Below are 22,802 nucleotides of genomic sequence, written 5' to 3'. Positions count from 1 at the left end.
GGCGGCGCCAGAGGCCCGTCCACTCCTGCGGCGCCAGAGGCCCGTCCACTCCAGCGGGCGGCGCTAGAGGCCCGTCCACTCCAGCGGGCGGGGCTAGAGGCCGTTCCACTCCAGCGGGCGGGGCTAGAGGCCCGTCCACTCCAGCGGGTTGGCGCTAGAGGCCCGTCCACTCCAGCGGGCGGGGCTAGAGGCCGTTCCACTCCAGCGGGCGGGGCTAGAGGCCCGTCCACTCCAGCGGGCGGGGCTAGAGGCCGTTCCACTCCAGCGGGCGGGGCTAGAGGCCCGTCCACTCCAGCGGGCGGGGCTAGAGGCCCGTCCACTCCAGCGGGCGGGGCTAGAGGCCCGTCCACTCCAGCGGGCGGGGCTAGAGGCCCGTCCACTCCAGCGGGCGGCGCTAGAGGTCCGTCCACTCCAGCGGGCGGCGCCAGAGGCCCGTCCACTCCAGCGGGTGGCGCTAGAGGCCTACCCATGTTCAGTTAGTCTACCGCCAATAAACGTATAGAAGAAGAAAGTGGTCTACTTTAAAATATAGATTTCCCTCAATGATGTCACAGAAGCCATCGATGGCAAAGCCAGGATGTCTCTTTCCAACTCTCGGACCGGCGCCTGAGACAGCAATGTTGTCTAGGCCAGCGCTGTGAAGAAGGGCGCACACAAGGTCAACTGTCCTGCGTTTTGAATGGTGACCTCTCGCCTATGATGTGTTATGACTGATTAAATCAGACATTAAGCCACGGGTCATTACTGTCAGGATCAGCCTGAGCTTCACTTCCCCTCTGCTTGGTTCCATTGAAATAGTGTCTATTTACAGTTTCCGTCAATCATATTTCTGTGAATTGTTCAGAATTGTGTGACGTAAAGATAGCTTGCGTTTTGTTTGTGAGCTATATTGAGCCAGAGAGGGTTTCTAGGAAAGCGTTAGGGTCTTACTGTTCAAAGCACCGTGTTATCTAGAGAGAGGGACTTTATGGTTAACATATTGCGGTGGGAGTAACATTGATGACAACAACAATGAACATAGTGAGGAGAGTAAGGAAGTTCACTTACCTTTTGGATTCAAGCTGCTCCTTCAATTTACTGTACATTTCTAGGACTGCAAAAGGGGAAAAAAAGAGGAGAGAGTTAGCTTTTAGAACAGAGATGGGAGAGGTAGCTTTTAGGACAGAGAGGGGAGAGGTAGCTTTTAGGACAGAGGGGGGAGAGGTAGCTTTCAGAACAGAGAGGGGAGAGGTAGCTTTTAGAACAGAGAGGGGAGAGGTAGCTTTTAGGACAGAGAGGGGAGAGGTAGCTTTTAGGACAGAAAGGGGAGAGGTAGCTTTTAGAACAGAGGGGGGAGAGGTAGCTTTTAGAACAGAGAGGGGAGAGGTAGCTTTTAGAACAGAGAGGGGAGAGGTAGCTTTTAGAACAGAAAGGGGAGAGGTAGCTTTTAGAACAGAAAGGGGAAGGTAGCTTTTAGAACAGAAAGGAGAGAGGTAGCTTTTAGAACAGAAAGGAGAGAGGTAGCTTTTAGAACAGAAAGGGGAGAGGTAGCTTTTAGAACAGAGAGGGGAGAGGTAGCTTTTAGAACAGAAAGAAGAGATGTAGCTTTTAGAACAGAGAGGGGAGAGGTAGCTTTTAGAACAGAGAGGGGAGAGGTAGCTTTTAGAACAGAGAGGGGAGAGGTAGCTTTTAGGACAGAGAGGGGAGAGGTAGCTTTTAGAACAGAAAGGGGAGAGGTAGCTTTTAGAACAGAGAGGGGAGAGGTAGCTTTTAGGACAGAGAGGGGAGAGGTAGCTTTTAGAACAGAAAGGGGAGTAACGTTAGAGTAACGTTTTAGAACACACAATGTTATTAGATGTTATATTATATCTCACCAGGTAAACACAGCTGTAGTCATGTTATATTATATCTCACCAGGTAAACACAGCTGTAGTCATGTTATATCTCACCAGGTAAACACAGCTGTAGTCATGTTATATTATATCTCACCAGGTAAACACAGCTGTAGTCATGTTATATTATATCTCACCAGGTAAACACAGCTGTAGTCATGTTATATTATATCTCACCAGGTAAACACAGCTGTAGTCATGTTATATTATATCTCACCAGGTAAACACAGGTGTAGTCATGTTATATTATATCTCACCAGGTAAACACAGCTGTAGTCATGTTATATCTCACCAGGTAAACACAGCTGTAGTCATGTTATATTATATCTCACCAGGTAAACACAGCTGTAGTCATGTTATATTATATCTCACCAGGTAAACACAGCTGTAGTCATGTTATATTATATCTCACCAGGTAAACACAGCTGTAGTCATGTTATATTATATCTCACCAGGTAAACACAGCTGTAGTCATGTTATATTATATCTCACCAGGTAAACACAGCTGTAGTCATGTTATATCTCACCAGGTAAACACAGCTGTAGTCATGTTATATCTCACCAGGTAAACACAGCTGTAGTCATGTTATGTTATATCTCACCAGGTAAACACAGCTGTAGTCATGTTATATCTCACCAGGTAAACACAGCTGTAGTCATGTTATATCTCACCAGGTAAACACAGCTGTAGTCATGTTATATTATATCTCACCAGGTAAACACAGCTGTAATCATGTTATATCTCACCAGGTAAACACAGCTGTAGTCATGTTATATTATATCTCACCAGGTAAACACAGCTGTAGTCATGTTATATTATATCTCACCAGGTAAACACAGCTGTAATCATGTTATATTATATCTCACCAGGTAAACACAGCTGTAGTCATGTTATATTATATCTCACCAGGTAAACACAGCTGTAGTCATGTTATATCTCACCAGGTAAACACAGCTGTAGTCATGTTATATCTCACCAGGTAAACACAGCTGTAGTCATGTTATATTATATCTCACCAGGTAAACACAGCTGTAGTCATGTTATATTATATCTCACCAGGTAAACACAGCTGTAATCATGTTATATTATATCTCACCAGGTAAACACAGCTGTAGTCATGTTATATTATATCTCACCAGGTAAACACAGCTGTAGTCATGTTATATCTCACCAGGTAAACACAGCTGTAGTCATGTTATATTATATCTCACCAGGTAAACACAGCTGTAGTCATGTTATATTATATCTCACCAGGTAAACACAGCTGTAGTCATGTTATATTATATCTCACCAGGTAAACACAGCTGTAATCATGTTATATCTCACCAGGTAAACACAGCTGTAGTCATGTTATATCTCACCAGGTAAACACAGCTGTAGTCATGTTATATTATATCTCACCAGGTAAACACAGCTGTAGTCATGTTATATTATATCTCACCAGGTAAACACAGCTGTAGTCATGTTATATCTCACCAGGTAAACACAGCTGTAGTCATGTTATATCTCACCAGGTAAACACAGCTGTAGTCATGTTATATCTCACCAGGTAAACACAGCTGTAGTCATGTTATATCTCACCAGGTAAACACAGCTGTAGTCATGTTATATCTCACCAGGTAAACACAGCTGTAGTCATGTTATATTATATCTCACCAGGTAAACACAGCTGTAGTCATGTTATATTATATCTCACCAGGTAAACACAGCTGTAGTCATGTTATATCTCACCAGGTAAACACAGCTGTAGTCATGTTATATTATATCTCACCAGGTAAACACAGCTGTAGTCATGTTATATTATATCTCACCAGGTAAACACAGCTGTAGTCATGTTATATCTCACCAGGTAAACACAGCTGTAGTCATGTTATATTATATCTCACCAGGTAAACACAGCTGTAGTCATGTTATATTATATCTCACCAGGTAAACACAGCTGTAATCATGTTATATTATATCTCACCAGGTAAACACAGCTGTAGTCATGTTATATTATATCTCACCAGGTAAACACAGCTGTAGTCATGTTATATTATATCTCACCAGGTAAACACAGCTGTAGTCATGTTATATTATATCTCACCAGGTAAACACAGCTGTAGTCATGTTATATCTCACCAGGTAAACACAGCTGTAGTCATGTTATATTATATCTCACCAGGTAAACACAGCTGTAATCATGTTATATTATATCTCACCAGGTAAACACAGCTGTAGTCATGTTATATCTCACCAGGTAAACACAGCTGTAGTCATGTTATATTATATCACACCAGGTAAACACAGCTGTAGTCATGTTATATTATATCTCACCAGGTAAACACAGCTGTAGTCATGTTATATCTCACCAGGTAAACACAGCTGTAGTCATGTTATATTATATCTCACCAGGTAAACACAGCTGTAGTCATGTTATATCTCACCAGGTAAACACAGCTGTAGTCATGTTATATCTCACCAGGTAAACACAGCTGTAGTCATGTTATATCTCACCAGGTAAACACAGCTGTAGTCATGTTATATTATATCTCACCAGGTAAACACAGCTGTAGTCATGTTATATTATATCTCACCAGGTAAACACAGCTGTAGTCATGTTATATTATATCTCACCAGGTAAACACAGCTGTAGTCATGTTATATTATATCTCACCAGGTAAACACAGCTGTAGTTATGTTATATTATATCTCACCAGGTAAACACAGCTGTAGTCATGTTATATTATATCTCACCAGGTAAACACAGCTGTAGTCATGTTATATTATATCTCACCAGGTAAACACAGCTGTAGTCATGTTATATTATATCTCACCAGGTAAACACAGCTGTAGTCATGTTATATCTCACCAGGTAAACACAGCTGTAGTCATGTTATATTATATCTCACCAGGTAAACACAGCTGTAGTCATGTTATATTATATCTCACCAGGTAAACACAGCTGTAGTCATGTTATATTATATCTCACCAGGTAAACACAGCTGTAGTCATGTTATGTTATATCTCACCAGGTAAACACAGCTGTAGTCATGTTATATTATATCTCACCAGGTAAACACAGCTGTAGTCATGTTATATTATATCTCACCAGGTAAACACAGCTGTAGTCATGTTATATTATATCTCACCAGGTAAACACAGCTGTAGTCATGTTATATTATATCTCACCAGGTAAACACAGCTGTAGTCATGTTATATTATATCTCACCAGGTAAACACAGCTGTAGTCATGTTATATCTCACCAGGTAAACACAGCTGTAGTCATGTTATATCTCACCAGGTAAACACAGCTGTAGTCATGTTATATTTCACCAGGTAAACACAGCTGTAGTCATGTTATATCTCACCAGGTAAACACAGCTGTAGTCATGTTATATTATATCTCACCAGGTAAACACAGCTGTAATCATGTTATATTATATCTCACCAGGTAAACACAGCTGTAGTCATGTTATATTATATCTCACCAGGTAAACACAGCTGTAGTCATGTTATATTATATCTCACCAGGTAAACACAGCTGTAGTCATGTTATATTATATCTCACCAGGTAAACACAGCTGTAGTCATGTTATATCTCACCAGGTAAACACAGCTGTAGTCATGTTATATTATATCTCACCAGGTAAACACAGCTGTAGTCATGTTATATCTCACCAGGTAAACACAGCTGTAGTCATGTTATATTACATCACACCAGGTAAACACAGCTGTAGTCATGTTATATTATATCTCACCAGGTAAACACAGCTGTAGTCATGTTATATCTCACCAGGTAAACACAGCTGTAGTCATGTTATATTATATCTCACCAGGTAAACACAGCTGTAGTCATGTTATATCTCACCAGGTAAACACAGCTGTAGTCATGTTATATCTCACCAGGTAAACACAGCTGTAGTCATGTTATATCTCACCAGGTAAACACAGCTGTAGTCATGTTATATTATATCTCACCAGGTAAACACAGCTGTAGTCATGTTATATTATATCTCACCAGGTAAACACAGCTGTAGTCATGTTATATTATATCTCACCAGGTAAACACAGCTGTAGTCATGTTATATTATATCTCACCAGGTAAACACAGCTGTAGTTATGTTATATTATATCTCACCAGGTAAACACAGCTGTAGTCATGTTATATTATATCTCACCAGGTAAACACAGCTGTAGTCATGTTATATTATATCTCACCAGGTAAACACAGCTGTAGTCATGTTATATTATATCTCACCAGGTAAACACAGCTGTAGTCATGTTATATCTCACCAGGTAAACACAGCTGTAGTCATGTTATATTATATCTCACCAGGTAAACACAGCTGTAGTCATGTTATATTATATCTCACCAGGTAAACACAGCTGTAGTCATGTTATATTATATCTCACCAGGTAAACACAGCTGTAGTCATGTTATGTTATATCTCACCAGGTAAACACAGCTGTAGTCATGTTATATTATATCTCACCAGGTAAACACAGCTGTAGTCATGTTATATTATATCTCACCAGGTAAACACAGCTGTAGTCATGTTATATTATATCTCACCAGGTAAACACAGCTGTAGTCATGTTATATTATATCTCACCAGGTAAACACAGCTGTAGTCATGTTATATCTCACCAGGTAAACACAGCTGTAGTCATGTTATATCTCACCAGGTAAACACAGCTGTAGTCATGTTATATCTCACCAGGTAAACACAGCTGTAGTCATGTTATATCTCACCAGGTAAACACAGCTGTAATCATGTTATATTATATCTCACCAGGTAAACACAGCTGTAGTCATGTTATATTATATCTCACCAGGTAAACACAGCTGTAGTCATGTTATATTATATCTCACCAGGTAAACACAGCTGTAGTCATGTTATATTATATCTCACCAGGTAAACACAGCTGTAGTCATGTTATATCTCACCAGGTAAACACAGCTGTAGTCATGTTATATTATATCTCACCAGGTAAACACAGCTGTAATCATGTTATATTATATCTCACCAGGTAAACACAGCTGTAGTCATGTTATATCTCACCAGGTAAACACAGCTGTAGTCATGTTATATTATATCACACCAGGTAAACACAGCTGTAGTCATGTTATATTATATCTCACCAGGTAAACACAGCTGTAGTCATGTTATATCTCACCAGGTAAACACAGCTGTAGTCATGTTATATTATATCTCACCAGGTAAACACAGCTGTAGTCATGTTATATCTCACCAGGTAAACACAGCTGTAGTCATGTTATATCTCACCAGGTAAACACAGCTGTAGTCATGTTATATTATATCTCACCAGGTAAACACAGCTGTAGTCATGTTATATTATATCTCACCAGGTAAACACAGCTGTAGTCATGTTATATTATATCTCACCAGGTAAACACAGCTGTAGTCATGTTATATTATATCTCACCAGGTAAACACAGCTGTAGTTATGTTATATTATATCTCACCAGGTAAACACAGCTGTAGTCATGTTATATTATATCTCACCAGGTAAACACAGCTGTAGTCATGTTATATTATATCTCACCAGGTAAACACAGCTGTAGTCATGTTATATTATATCTCACCAGGTAAACACAGCTGTAGTCATGTTATATCTCACCAGGTAAACACAGCTGTAGTCATGTTATATTATATCTCACCAGGTAAACACAGCTGTAGTCATGTGATATTATATCTCACCAGGTAAACACAGCTGTAGTCATGTTATATTATATCTCACCAGGTAAACACAGCTGTAGTCATGTTATGTTATATCTCACCAGGTAAACACAGCTGTAGTCATGTTATATTATATCTCACCAGGTAAACACAGCTGTAGTCATGTTATATTATATCTCACCAGGTAAACACAGCTGTAGTCATGTTATATTATATCTCACCAGGTAAACACAGCTGTAGTCATGTTATATTATATCTCACCAGGTAAACACAGCTGTAGTCATGTTATATTATATCTCACCAGGTAAACACAGCTGTAGTCATGTTATATCTCACCAGGTAAACACAGCTGTAGTCATGTTATATCTCACCAGGTAAACACAGCTGTAGTCATGTTATATCTCACCAGGTAAACACAGCTGTAGTCATGTTATATCTCACCAGGTAAACACAGCTGTAGTCATGTTATATTATATCTCACCAGGTAAACACAGCTGTAATCATGTTATATTATATCTCACCAGGTAAACACAGCTGTAGTCATGTTATATTATATCTCACCAGGTAAACACAGCTGTAGTCATGTTATATTATATCTCACCAGGTAAACACAGCTGTAGTCATGTTATATTATATCTCACCAGGTAAACACAGCTGTAGTCATGTTATATCTCACCAGGTAAACACAGCTGTAGTCATGTTATATTATATCTCACCAGGTAAACACAGCTGTAATCATGTTATATTATATCTCACCAGGTAAACACAGCTGTAGTCATGTTATATCTCACCAGGTAAACACAGCTGTAGTCATGTTATATTATATCACACCAGGTAAACACAGCTGTAGTCATGTTATATTATATCTCACCAGGTAAACACAGCTGTAGTCATGTTATATCTCACCAGGTAAACACAGCTGTAGTCATGTTATATTATATCTCACCAGGTAAACACAGCTGTAGTCATGTTATATCTCACCAGGTAAACACAGCTGTAGTCATGTTATATCTCACCAGGTAAACACAGCTGTAGTCATGTTATATCTCACCAGGTAAACACAGCTGTAGTCATGTTATATTATATCTCACCAGGTAAACACAGCTGTAGTCATGTTATATTATATCTCACCAGGTAAACACAGCTGTAGTCATGTTATATTATATCTCACCAGGTAAACACAGCTGTAGTCATGTTATATTATATCTCACCAGGTAAACACAGCTGTAGTTATGTTATATTATATCTCACCAGGTAAACACAGCTGTAGTCATGTTATATTATATCTCACCAGGTAAACACAGCTGTAGTCATGTTATATTATATCTCACCAGGTAAACACAGCTGTAGTCATGTTATATCTCACCAGGTAAACACAGCTGTAGTCATGTTATATCTCACCAGGTAAACACAGCTGTAGTCATGTTATATTATATCTCACCAGGTAAACACAGCTGTAGTCATGTTATATTATATCTCACCAGGTAAACACAGCTGTAGTCATGTTATATTATATCTCACCAGGTAAACACAGCTGTAGTCATGTTATGTTATATCTCACCAGGTAAACACAGCTGTAGTCATGTTATATTATATCTCACCAGGTAAACACAGCTGTAGTCATGTTATATTATATCTCACCAGGTAAACACAGCTGTAGTCATGTTATATTATATCTCACCAGGTAAACACAGCTGTAGTCATGTTATATTATATCTCACCAGGTAAACACAGCTGTAGTCATGTTATATCTCACCAGGTAAACACAGCTGTAGTCATGTTATATCTCACCAGGTAAACACAGCTGTAGTCATGTTATATCTCACCAGGTAAACACAGCTGTAGTCATGTTATATCTCACCAGGTAAACACAGCTGTAGTCATGTTATATTATATCTCACCAGGTAAACACAGCTGTAATCATGTTATATTATATCTCACCAGGTAAACACAGCTGTAGTCATGTTATATTATATCTCACCAGGTAAACACAGCTGTAGTCATGTTATATTATATCTCACCAGGTAAACACAGCTGTAGTCATGTTATATCTCACCAGGTAAACACAGCTGTAGTCATGTTATATTATATCTCACCAGGTAAACACAGCTGTAATCATGTTATATTATATCTCACCAGGTAAACACAGCTGTAGTCATGTTATATCTCACCAGGTAAACACAGCTGTAGTCATGTTATATTATATCACACCAGGTAAACACAGCTGTAGTCATGTTATATTATATCTCACCAGGTAAACACAGCTGTAGTCATGTTATATCTCACCAGGTAAACACAGCTGTAGTCATGTTATATTATATCTCACCAGGTAAACACAGCTGTAGTCATGTTATATTATATCTCACCAGGTAAACACAGCTGTAGTCATGTTATATCTCACCAGGTAAACACAGCTGTAGTCATGTTATATCTCACCAGGTAAACACAGCTGTAGTCATGTTATATTATATCTCACCAGGTAAACACAGCTGTAGTCATGTTATATTATATCTCACCAGGTAAACACAGCTGTAGTCATGTTATATTATATCTCACCAGGTAAACACAGCTGTAGTCATGTTATATTATATCTCACCAGGTAAACACAGCTGTAGTTATGTTATATTATATCTCACCAGGTAAACACAGCTGTAGTCATGTTATATTATATCTCACCAGGTAAACACAGCTGTAGTCATGTTATATTATATCTCACCAGGTAAACACAGCTGTAGTCATGTTATATCTCACCAGGTAAACACAGCTGTAGTCATGTTATATTATATCTCACCAGGTAAACACAGCTGTAGTCATGTTATATCTCACCAGGTAAACACAGCTGTAGTCATGTTATATCTCACCAGGTAAACACAGCTGTAATCATGTTATATTATATCTCACCAGGTAAACACAGCTGTAGTCATGTTATATTATATCTCACCAGGTAAACACAGCTGTAATCATGTTATATTATATCTCACCAGGTAAACACAGCTGTAGTCATGTTATATTATATCACACCAGGTAAACACAGCTGTAATCATGTTATATTATATCTCACCAGGTAAACACAGCTGTAGTCATGTTATATCTCACCAGGTAAACACAGCTGTAGTCATGTTATATTATATCTCACCAGGTAAACACAGCTGTAATCATGTTATATTATATCTCACCAGGTAAACACAGCTGTAGTCATGTTATATCTCACCAGGTAAACACAGCTGTAGTCATGTTATATTATATCACACCAGGTAAACACAGCTGTAGTCATGTTATATTATATCTCACCAGGTAAACACAGCTGTAGTCATGTTATATCTCACCAGGTAAACACAGCTGTAGTCATGTTATATTATATCTCACCAGGTAAACACAGCTGTAGTCATGTTATATCTCACCAGGTAAACACAGCTGTAGTCATGTTATATCTCACCAGGTAAACACAGCTGTAGTCATGTTATATCTCACCAGGTAAACACAGCTGTAGTCATGTTATATTATATCTCACCAGGTAAACACAGCTGTAGTCATGTTATATTATATCTCACCAGGTAAACACAGCTGTAGTCATGTTATATTATATCTCACCAGGTAAACACAGCTGTAGTCATGTTATATTATATCTCACCAGGTAAACACAGCTGTAGTCATGTTATATTATATCTCACCAGGTAAACACAGCTGTAGTCATGTTATATTATATCTCACCAGGTAAACACAGCTGTAGTCATGTTATATCTCACCAGGTAAACACAGCTGTAGTCATGTTATATTATATCTCACCAGGTAAACACAGCTGTAGTCATGTTATATTATATCTCACCAGGTAAACACAGCTGTAGTCATGTTATATTATATCTCACCAGGTAAACACAGCTGTAGTCATGTTATGTTATATCTCACCAGGTAAACACAGCTGTAGTCATGTTATATTATATCTCACCAGGTAAACACAGCTGTAGTCATGTTATATTATATCTCACCAGGTAAACACAGCTGTAGTCATGTTATATTATATCTCACCAGGTAAACACAGCTGTAGTCATGTTATATCTCACCAGGTAAACACAGCTGTAGTCATGTTATATTATATCTCACCAGGTAAACACAGCTGTAGTCATGTTATATCTCACCAGGTAAACACAGCTGTAGTCATGTTATATCTCACCAGGTAAACACAGCTGTAGTCATGTTATATTATATCTCACCAGGTAAACACAGCTGTAGTCATGTTATATTATATCTCACCAGGTAAACACAGCTGTAGTCATGTTATATCTCACCAGGTAAACACAGCTGTAGTCATGTTATATCTCACCAGGTAAACACAGCTGTAGTCATGTTATATCTCACCAGGTAAACACAGCTGTAGTCATGTTATATTATATCTCACCAGGTAAACACAGCTGTAATCATGTTATATTATATCTCACCAGGTAAACACAGCTGTAGTCATGTTATATCTCACCAGGTAAACACAGCTGTAGTCATGTTATATTATATCTCACCAGGTAAACACAGCTGTAGTCATGTTATATTATATCTCACCAGGTAAACACAGCTGTAGTCATGTTATATCTCACCAGGTAAACACAGCTGTAGTCATGTTATATTATATCTCACCAGGTAAACACAGCTGTAGTCATGTTATATCTCACCAGGTAAACACAGCTGTAGTCATGTTATATCTCACCAGGTAAACACAGCTGTAGTCATGTTATATTATATCTCACCAGGTAAACACAGCTGTAGTCATGTTATATTATATCTCACCAGGTAAACACAGCTGTAGTCATGTTATATTATATCTCACCAGGTAAACACAGCTGTAGTCATGTTATATCTCACCAGGTAAACACAGCTGTAGTCATGTTATATTATATCTCACCAGGTAAACACAGCTGTAGTCATGTTATATTATATCTCACCAGGTAAACACAGCTGTAGTCATGTTATATTATATCTCACCAGGTGAACACAGCTGTAGTCATGTTATATCTCACCAGGTAAACACAGCTGTAGTCATGTTATATTATATCTCACCAGGTAAACACAGCTGTAGTCATGTTATATTATATCTCACCAGGTAAACACAGCTGTAGTCATGTTATATTATATCTCACCAGGTAAACACAGCTGTAATCATGTTATATTATATCTCACCAGGTAAACACAGCTGTAGTCATGTTATATTATATCTCACCAGGTAAACACAGCTGTAATCATGTTATATTATATCTCACCAGGTAAACACAGCTGTAGTCATGTTATATCTCACCAGGTAAACACAGCTGTAGTCATGTTATATTATATCTCACCAGGTAAACACAGCTGTAGTCATGTTATATTATATCTCACCAGGTAAACACAGCTGTAGTCATGTTATATTATATCTCACCAGGTAAACACAGCTGTAGTCATGTTATGTTATATCTCACCAGGTAAACACAGCTGTAGTCATGTTATATCTCACCAGGTAAACACAGCTGTAGTCATGTTATATCTCACCAGGTGAACACAGCTGTAGTCATGTTATATCTCACCAGGTAAACACAGCTGTAGTCATGTTATATTATATCTCACCAGGTAAACACAGCTGTAGTCATGTTATATCTCACCAGGTAAACACAGCTGTAGTCATGTTATATCTCACCAGGTAAACACAGCTGTAGTCATGTTATATTATATCTCACCAGGTAAACACAGCTGTAGTCATGTTATATTATATCTCACCAGGTAAACACAGCTGTAGTCATGTTATATTATATCTCACCAGGTAAACACAGCTGTAGTCTCTCCACAGTGGTAGCCATGTTCCTCTGCTGTATCCGACAGCGAATCACCTCCTCCGTTTGGGCTGTGACCTTACATAAGAGAGGTCAAAAGAGTTATGACCTCCCCAATTATCCAGAGAGGTCAGTCCGAGGTGCTTCCTGTCTCAATCTGTACCCCTCTGTCCTCTAACTGACCACAGGCAACAGTGACACAGGGACGAAGACTCCTACCTCTCTGCCGGCGTCTTGCAGTCTTCTGTTGGTGTCGGTAACCTGGCCCTTAAAAAAAAAAAAGATCACTATTGTCAGACAAATAAAGTGTTAAGACAACTTCCTGTCGTAGCTGCTCACCTTGTAATCAGATCAACCTCCATGAGGGCACAGGGACAAAGGCTAATTCTGATTCAATCTGCAACGGGAACTTCAAGAACTTCAACTGTTGGTCGGGCATGAAAGCTTTTATGCGGCGTAATAGTTTATGACAGTCCTTTCCCAACAGATTCTGTGACAAACTTGTCAATTCTACATTGAGGATGTTTGAACTCTACTTGTCTCGACAGGTCTTGTCAAACAATTCAATTCAATGACCCAATTGACCAGTGGGCCCTTTCCTGATAACCTCAATGAGCTCTATGTGCCATTCATTGTCGACAGTGAAAACGCCACGGCATCTTCTGGTAATTAAACATTGGGTTTTCAGAGCTGAATACAAAACAATCACTGGCTGGTTGATTCACAGAGGGTCAGCAGGCCCGGCGGGGTCAGCAGGCCCGGCGGTAACTCAGCCTGAGTAGTGCGCTGCAGGTGCAGGGGGACAGAAGAGAGAGGACCACAGAGAGAGGTTCCCACATCGCGTCTCATTAGCTCATGGTAATAAGGAAGCCATTTATTCTGGGGTTAATTTAAAAAAAGTCTCATTAAATCTGTGGGAGAAAGATGGCCAGTGAGCTAGTTGATCTGATGCCGTACCTGCTGCCCTGTTATCTAAACATGCTTCATATACTGGCTAATGATTGGGCCAGTTCCAAGCTTGGGTCGACCAATCAGACCAACTCATCTAAAGACCACTTTCAGCTGGGGAAAGAGAGTTAAAGAGAGCTGGGCTGGGGGAGCCCAGAGAGTTAAAGAGAGCTGGGCTGGGGGAGCCCAGAGAGTTAAAGAGAGCTGGGCTGGGGGAGCCCAGAGAGTTAAAGAGAGCTGGGCTGGGGGAGCCCAGAGAGTTAAAGAGAGCTGGGCTGGGGGAGCCCAGAGAGTTAAAGAGAGCTGGGCTGGGGGAGCCCAGAGAGTTAAAGAGAGCTGGGCTGGGGGAGCCCAGAGAGTTAAAGAGAGCTGGGCTGGGGGAGCCCAGAGAGTTAAAGAGAGCTGGGCTGGGGGAGCCGACAGACTCAGTCCCGCCGGGGGGAACCTTCCCTGGGAACTGGTGAGAGAGGGCTACTATCCCTGGTTGAACAGAGAGGTAGACTAGATTAATATCCCTGGTTGAACAGAGAGGTAGACTAGATTAATATCCCTGGTTGAACAGAGGTAGACTAGATTAATATCCCTGGTTGAACAGAGAGGTAGACTAGATTAATATCCCTGGTTGAACAGAGAGGTAGACTAGATTAATATCCCTGGTTGAACAGAGAGGTAGACTAGATTAATATCCCTGGTTGAACAGAGGTAGACTAGATTAATATCCCTGGTTGAACAGAGAGGTAGACTAGATTAATATCCCTGGTTGAACAGAGAGGTAGACTAGATTAATATCCCTGGTTGAACAGAGAGGTAGACTAGATTAATATCCCTGGTTGAACAGAGAGGTAGACTAGATTAATATCCCTGGTTGAACAGAGAGGTAGACTAGATTAATATCCCTGGTTGAACAGAGGTAGACTAGATTAATATCCCTGGTTGAACAGAGAGGTAGACTAGATTAATATCCCTGGTTGAACAGAGAGGTAGACTAGATTAATATCCCTGGTTGAACAGAGAGGTAGACTAGATTAATATCCCTGGTTGAACAGAGGTAGACTAGATTAATATCCCTGGTTGAACAGAGAGGTAGACTAGATTAATATCCCTGGTTGAACATAGAGGTAGACTAGATTAATATCCCTGGTTGAACAGAGAGGTAGACTAGATTAATATCCCTGGTTGAACAGAGGTAGACTAGATTAATATCCCTGGTTGAACAGAGGTAGACTAGATTAATATCCCTGGTTGAACAGAGAGGTAGACTAGATTAATATCCCTGGTTGAACAGAGGTAGACTAGATTAATATCCCTGGTTGAACAGAGAGGTAGACTAGATTAATATCCCTGGTTGAACAGAGAGGTAGACTAGATTAATATCCCTGGTTGAACAGAGAGGTAGACTAGATTAATATCCCTGGTTGAACAGAGAGGTAGACTAGATTAATATCCCTGGTTGAACAGAGGTAGACTAGATTAATATCCCTGGTTGAACAGAGAGGTAGACTAGATTAATATCCCTGGTTGAACAGAGAGGTAGACTAGATTAATATCCCTGGTTGAACAGAGGTAGACTAGATTAATATCCCTGGTTGAACAGAGAGGTAGACTAGATTAATATCCCTGGTTGAACAGAGGTAGACTAGATTAATATCCCTGGTTGAACAGAGAGGTAGACTAGATTAATATCCCTGGTTGAACAGAGAGGTAGACTAGATTAATATCCCTGGTTGAACAGAGGTAGACTAGATTAATATCCCTGGTTGAACAGAGAGGTAGACTAGATTAATATCCCTGGTTGAACAGAGGTAGACTAGATTAATATCCCTGGTTGAACAGAGAGGTAGACTAGATTAATATCCCTGGTTGAACAGAGAGGTAGACTAGATTAATATCCCTGGTTGAACAGAGAGGTAGACTAGATTAATATCCCTGGTTGAACAGAGAGGTAGACTAGATTAATATCCCTGGTTGAACAGAGGTAGACTAGATTAATATCCCTGGTTGAACAGAGAGGTAGACTAGATTAATATCCCTGGTTGAACAGAGAGGTAGACTAGATTAATATCCCTGGTTGAACAGAGGTAGACTAGATTAATATCCCTGGTTGAACAGAGAGGTAGACTAGATTAATATCCCTGGTTGAACAGAGAGGTAGACTAGATTAATATCCCTGGTTGAACAGAGAGGTAGACTAGATGAATATCCCTGGTTGAACAGAGAGGTAGACTAGATTAATATCCCTGGTTGAACAGAGAGGTAGACTAGATTAATATCCCTGGTTGAACAGAGAGGTAGACTAGATTAATATCCCTGGTTGAACAGAGGTAGACTAGATTAATATCCCTGGTTGAACAGAGGTAGACTAGATTAATATCCCTGGTTGAACAGAGGTAGACTAGATTAATCCATAGTTTACATTTCTTTAGCCCTCTTTTATGCTACTGCTACTCTCTGTTCATCATACATGCATAGTCACTTTAACCATATCTACATGTACATACTACCTCAATCTGCCTGACTAACCGGTGTCTGTATATAGCCTTGCTACTCTTATTTTCAAATGTCTTTTTACTGTTGTTTTATTTCTTTACTTACACACACACACATACCTTTTTTCACACTATTGGTTAGAGCCAGTAATTAAGCATTTCACTGTAAGGTCTATCTACACCAGTTATATTCAGCATTTCACTGTAAGGTCTACCTACACCTGTTATATTCAGCATTTCACTGTAAGGTCTATCTACACCTGTTATATTCGGCGCACGTGACAAATAAACGTTGATTTGGCCTCCTGTCTCACCATGAGTTTCTCTGCGTCGGCGCGGACTTTGAGCAGCTCGGTGATGGCGTCCACAAACCCCTGGTGGTGGAAGTTACACATCTTCTCAATCTCTCTGTCATGGTTTCGGATCCTGACCTCAAGCTTCTCCATAAACCTCTTGTGGGCATTAGGCTGGTCATCGTACACAGATCTGAAACAAGGTCAGGGAACAGGAGTTAGATCTGAAACAAGGTCAGGGAACAGGAGTTAGATCTGAAACACACAAGGTCAGGGAACAGGAGTTAGATCTGAAACACACAAGGTCAGGGAACAGGAGTTAGATCTGAAACACACAAGGTCAGGGAACAGTGGAGTTAGATCTGAAACAAGGTCAGGGAACAGTGGAGTTAGATCTGAAACAAGGTCAGGGAACAGGAGTTAGATCTGAAACAAGGTCAGGGAACAGGAGTTAGATCTGAAACATACAAGGTCAGGGAACAGTGGAGTTAGATCTGAAACATACAAGGTCAGGGAACAGGAGTTAGATCTGAAACACAAGGTCAGGGAACAGGAGTTAGATCTGAAACACACAAGGTCAGGAAACAGGAGTTAGATCTGAAACATACAAGGTCAGGGAACAGGAGTTAGATCTGAAACACACAAGGTCAGGGAACAGTGGAGTTAGATCTGAAACAAGGTCAGGGAACAGGAGTTAGATCTGAAACATACAAGGTCAGGGAACAGGAGTTAGATCTGAAACACACAAGGTCAGGGAACAGGAGTTAGATCTGAAACATACAAGGTCAGGGAACAGGAGTTAGATCTGAAACATACAAGGTCAGGGAACAGGAGTTAGATCTGAAACACACAAGGTCAGGAAACAGGAGTTAGATCTGAAACATACAAGGTCAGGGAACAGTGGAGTTAGATCTGAAACACACAAGGTCAGGGAACAGTGGAGTTAGATCTGAAACATACAAGGTCAGGGAACAGTGGAGTTAGATCTGAAACACACAAGGTCAGGGAACAGGAGTTAGATCTGAAACACACAAGGTCAGGGAACAGGAGTTAGATCTGAAACACACAAGGTCAGGGAACAGGAGTTAGATCTGAAACACACAAGGTCAGGGAACAGGAGTTAGATCTGAAACACACAAGGTCAGGGAACAGGAGTTAGATCTGAAACACAGGGTCAGGGAACAGGAGTTAGATCTGAAACACACAAGGTCAGGAAACAGTGGAGTTAGATCTGAAACACACAAGGTCAGGGAACAGGAGTTAGATCTGAAACATACAAGGTCAGGGAACAGTGGAGTTAGATCTGAAACACACAAGGTCAGGGAACAGGAGTTAGATCTGAAACACACAAGGTCAGGGAACAGGAGTTAGATCTGAAACATACAAGGTCAGGGAAAAGGAGTTAGATCTGAAACACACAAGGTCAGGGAACAGGAGTTAGATCTGAAACATACAAGGTCAGGGAACAGTGGAGTTAGATCTGAAACATACAAGGTCAGGGAACAGGAGTTAGATCTGAAACACACAAGGTCAGGGAACAGTGGAGTTAGATCTGAAACACACAAGGTCAGGGAACAGGAGTTAGATCTGAAACATACAAGGTCAGGGAACAGTGGAGTTAGATCTGAAACACACAAGGTCAGGGAACAGGAGTTAGATCTGAAACACACAAGGTCAGGGAACAGGAGTTAGATCTGAAACATACAAGGTCAGGGAACAGGAGTTAGATCTGAAACACACAAGGTCAGGGAACAGGAGTTAGATCTGAAACATACAAGGTCAGGGAACAGTGGAGTTAGATCTGAAACACACAAGGTCAGGGAACAGTGGAGTTAGATCTGAAACACACAAGGTCAGGGAACAGTGGAGTTAGATCTGAAACACACAAGGTCAGCGAACAGGAAATAGATCTGAAACATGATGAATGTAGTCACTGTCACAAGGGGAGAGAACGTTCAGATACCAGTCACATCTCCATACATTATCTCACAGAGATGTAGCCTGCACCCCTAATGGCACCCTATTCCCTATATAGTCACAGGGCTCTGGTCAGAAGTAGTGCACTATGTAGGGTGCAATTTGGAACACAATTCTTCAAAACAACAAAACAAGAAATATCACCTAACCAACAGTGTAGACTGAGATATCACCTAACCAACAGTGTAGACTGGGCTGAGATATCACCTAACCAACAGTGTAGGCTGGGATATCACCTAACCAACAGTGTAGGCTGGGATATCACCTAACCAACAGTGTAGACTGAGATATCACCTAACCAACAGTGTAGGCTGGGATATCACCTAACCAACAGTGTAGACTGAGATATCACCTAACCAACAGTGTAGGCTGGGATATCACCTAACCAACAGTGTAGGCTGGGATATCACCTAACCAACAGTGTAGTCTGGGGTGAGATATCACCTAACCAACAGAGTAGGCTGGGATATCACCTAACCAACAGTGTAGGCTGGGCTGAGATATCACCTAACCAACAGTGTAGACTGGGCTGAGATATCACCTAACCAACAGGGTAGGCTGGGCTGGGATATCACCTAACCAACAGTGTAGACTGGGCTGAGATATCACCTAACCAACAGTGTAGACTGGGCTGAGATATCACCTAACCAACAGGGTAGGCTGGGCTGGGATATCACCTAACCAACAGTGTAGGCTGGGCTGAGATATCACCTAACCAACAGTGTAGGCTGGGCTGAGATATCACCTAACCAACAGAGTAGGCTGAGATATCACCTAACCAACAGGGTAGACTGGGCTGAGATATCACCTAACCAACCGTGTAGGCTGGGCTGGGACAGAGTGGAGGGAGGGCTCTGATAGCCAGTGCACTACCTAGCACACAAAGCCTAAAGTTAGTGCTTTAAAGTCAGTGGGCTGCAGAAGTAATGGGTCAATATTAGGAGTCTGAGGCTACATGATCCTTCTAACAGAGAGTCATAACGCCATCTGATGGCGAAACAAACACCAAGCTGTGGTGGGGGGTGAACTGGGAACAAACACCAAGCTGTGGTGGGGGGTGAACTGGGAACAAAACAGGGTTGATAGAGATCTGTCCAGTTTATGAACCTACGACTCCCCCTACTGGACAAAACGCAGAACAGCCACAGCAGAACCAGGAAGTGAAAAGGAGTAGTCAGTCTAGACATACTTTAGGATGGAGCAAATAGTGGATATGAACGGTCAAACTTTTAAACCAAATTGGGAACCTTAACGCTGAGAAAAATTCCTAACCCCCAAAAAACACAATTAAAATTACAGTGTGGTTATCACAAAACCTTATTTTCTGTGCTGTAGCCTAACTAGACGGTCGGCTGTAGAGGCCTGGGGAAATTGTGTCATTTAAATGAAGACTCAGCCATATGAAATAGATAGTCAACAGCATAATGGGTCAATTTCCACAACAACTAAGAGCGTTTTTGAAGTACGAGGCTCGACTTGTCCACTGTTTTGGTGCCCTGGTTACCATATGAAGCAAACCCGTGGACATGACCAGAAACTGTGTGTGACTGTGTGAGAGTGAATCATCTCACCTCATCTCAATATCCTAGCGAGACACTTTGCAAGATACAGCTTTTGAATGCTGATAGACAAGACAGAACCATGCACTAGGCCTGTCTGTCTGGTGGCTGACCTGCCAGTTCTGATGGTTCTGACTGTCTGTCTGGTGGCTGACCTGCCAGTACTGATGGTTCTGACTGTCTGTCTGGTGGCTGACCTGCCAGTTCTGATGGTTCTGACTGTCTGTCTGGTGGCTGACCTGCCAGTTCTGATGGTTCTGACTGTCTGTCTGGTGGCTGACCTGCCAGTACTGATGGTTCTGACTGTCTGTCTGGTGGCTGACCTGCCAGTACTGATGGTTCTGACTGTCTGTCTGGTGGCTGACCTGCCAGTTCTGATGGTTCTGACTGTCTGTCTGGTGGCTGACCTGCCAGTACTGATAGGCCTAGTGCACGGTTCTGTCTGTCTGGTGGCTGACCTGCCAGTTCTGATAGGCCTAGTGCACGGTTCTGAATGTCTGTCTGGTGGTTGACCTGCCAGTACTGATAGGCCCAGTGCACGGTTCTGACTGTCTGTCTGGTGGCTGACCTGCCAGTTCTGATGGTTCTGACTGTCTGTCTGGTGGCTGACCTGCCAGTACTGATAGGCCTAGTGCACGGTTCTGACTGTCTGGTGGCTGACCTGCCAGTTCTGATAGGCCTAGTGCACGGTTCTGAATGTTTGTCTGGTGGCTGACCTGCCAGTACTGATAGGCCCAGTGCACGGTTCTGACTGTCTGTCTGGTGGCTGACCTGCCAGTTCTGATGGTTCTGAATGTCTGTCTGGTGGCTGACCTGCCAGTACTGATAGGCCTAGTGCACGGTTCTGACTGTCTGGTGGCTGACCTGCCAGTTCTGATAGGCCTAGTGCACGGTTCTGAATGTCTGTCTGGTGGCTGACCTGCCAGTACTGATAGGCCCAGTGCACGGTTCTGACTGTCTGTCTGGTGGCTGACCTGCCAGTTCTGATGGTTCTGACTGTCTGTCTGGTGGCTGACCTGCCAGTACTGATAGGCCTAATGCACGGTTCTGACTGTCTGGTGGCTGACCTGCCAGTTCTGATAGGCCTAGTGCACGGTTCTGAATGTCTGTCTGGTGGCTGACCTGCCAGTACTGATAGGCCCAGTGCACGGTTCTGACTGTCTGTCTGGTGGCTGACCTGCCAGTTCTGATGGTTCTGACTGTCTGTCTGGTGGCTGACCTGCCAGTTTTGATGGTTCTGACTGTCTGTCTGGTGGCTGACCTGCCAGTTCTGATGGTTCTGAATGTCTGTCTGGTGGCTGACCTGCCAGTTCTGATGGTTCTGAATGTCTGTCTGGTGGCTGACCTGCCAGTTCTGATGGTTCTGTCTGTCTGGTGGCTGACCTGCCAGTTCTGATGGTTCTGTCTGTCTGGTGGCTGACCTGCCAGTTCTGATGGTTCTGACTGTCTGTCTGGTGGCTGACCTGCCAGTTCTGATGGTTCTGAATGTCTGTCTGGTGGCTGACCTGCCAGTTCTGATGGTTCTGTCTGTCTGGTGGCTGACCTGCCAGTTCTGATGGTTCTGTCTGTCTGGTGGCTGACCTGCCAGTTCTGATGGTTCTGTCTGTCTGGTGGCTGACCTGCCAGTACTGATGGTTCTGACTGTCTGTCTGGTGGCTGACCTGCCAGTTCTGATGGTTCTGTCTGTCTGGTGGCTGACCTGCCAGTTCTGATGGTTCTGTCTGTCTGGTGGCTGACCTGCCAGTTCTGATGGTTCTGACTGTCTGTCTGGTGGCTGACCTGCCAGTTCTGATGGTTCTGACTGTCTGTCTGGTGGCTGACCTGCCAGTTCTGATGGTTCTGACTGTCTGTCTGGTGGCTGACCTGCCAGTTCTGATGGTTCTGTCTGTCTGGTGGCTGACCTGCCAGTTCTGATGGTTCTGTCTGTCTGGTGGCTGACCTGCCAGTTCTGATGGTTCTGTCTGTCTGGTGGCTGACCTGCCAGTTCTGATGGTTCTGTCTGTCTGGTGGCTGACCTGCCAGTTCTGATGGTTCTGTCTGTCTGGTGGCTGACCTGCCAGTTCTGATGGTTCTGTCTGTCTGGTGGCTGACCTGCCAGTTCTGATGGTTCTGACTGTCTGGTGGCTGACCTGCCAGTTCTGATGGTTCTGACTGTCTGTCTGGTGGCTGACCTGCCAGTTCTGATGGTTCTGT

The 22,802-nt window shown here is 42.0% G+C and overlaps 1 protein-coding gene across 2 annotated transcripts in view; it reads right to left on the bottom strand.

Moving 5' to 3' along the window:
- The window catches only part of LOC129865232 (exocyst complex component 6-like), a 103,441-nt gene that overhangs the window by 59,432 nt on the left and 21,207 nt on the right, over positions 1–22,802 (bottom strand). For both annotated transcript variants that reach the window (XM_055937841.1, XM_055937851.1), the window contains exons 2-5: positions 17,095–17,266; positions 13,566–13,613; positions 13,334–13,424; positions 1,048–1,093 (exon numbers count right to left, since the gene is read on the bottom strand). In XM_055937841.1, coding sequence (XP_055793816.1) covers positions 1,048–1,093; positions 13,334–13,424; positions 13,566–13,613; positions 17,095–17,266 — 357 coding nt within the window. The remainder of the gene's footprint in view (positions 1–1,047; positions 1,094–13,333; positions 13,425–13,565; positions 13,614–17,094; positions 17,267–22,802) is intronic.

Source organism: Salvelinus fontinalis, chromosome 1 (genome assembly GCF_029448725.1).
Source record: "Salvelinus fontinalis isolate EN_2023a chromosome 1, ASM2944872v1, whole genome shotgun sequence".
NCBI classification, from domain to species: Eukaryota; Metazoa; Chordata; class Actinopteri; order Salmoniformes; family Salmonidae; genus Salvelinus; species Salvelinus fontinalis.
The sequence above is the reverse complement of the archived record's forward strand: the minus strand, read 5'-3'. Positions and strand labels throughout refer to the sequence as shown.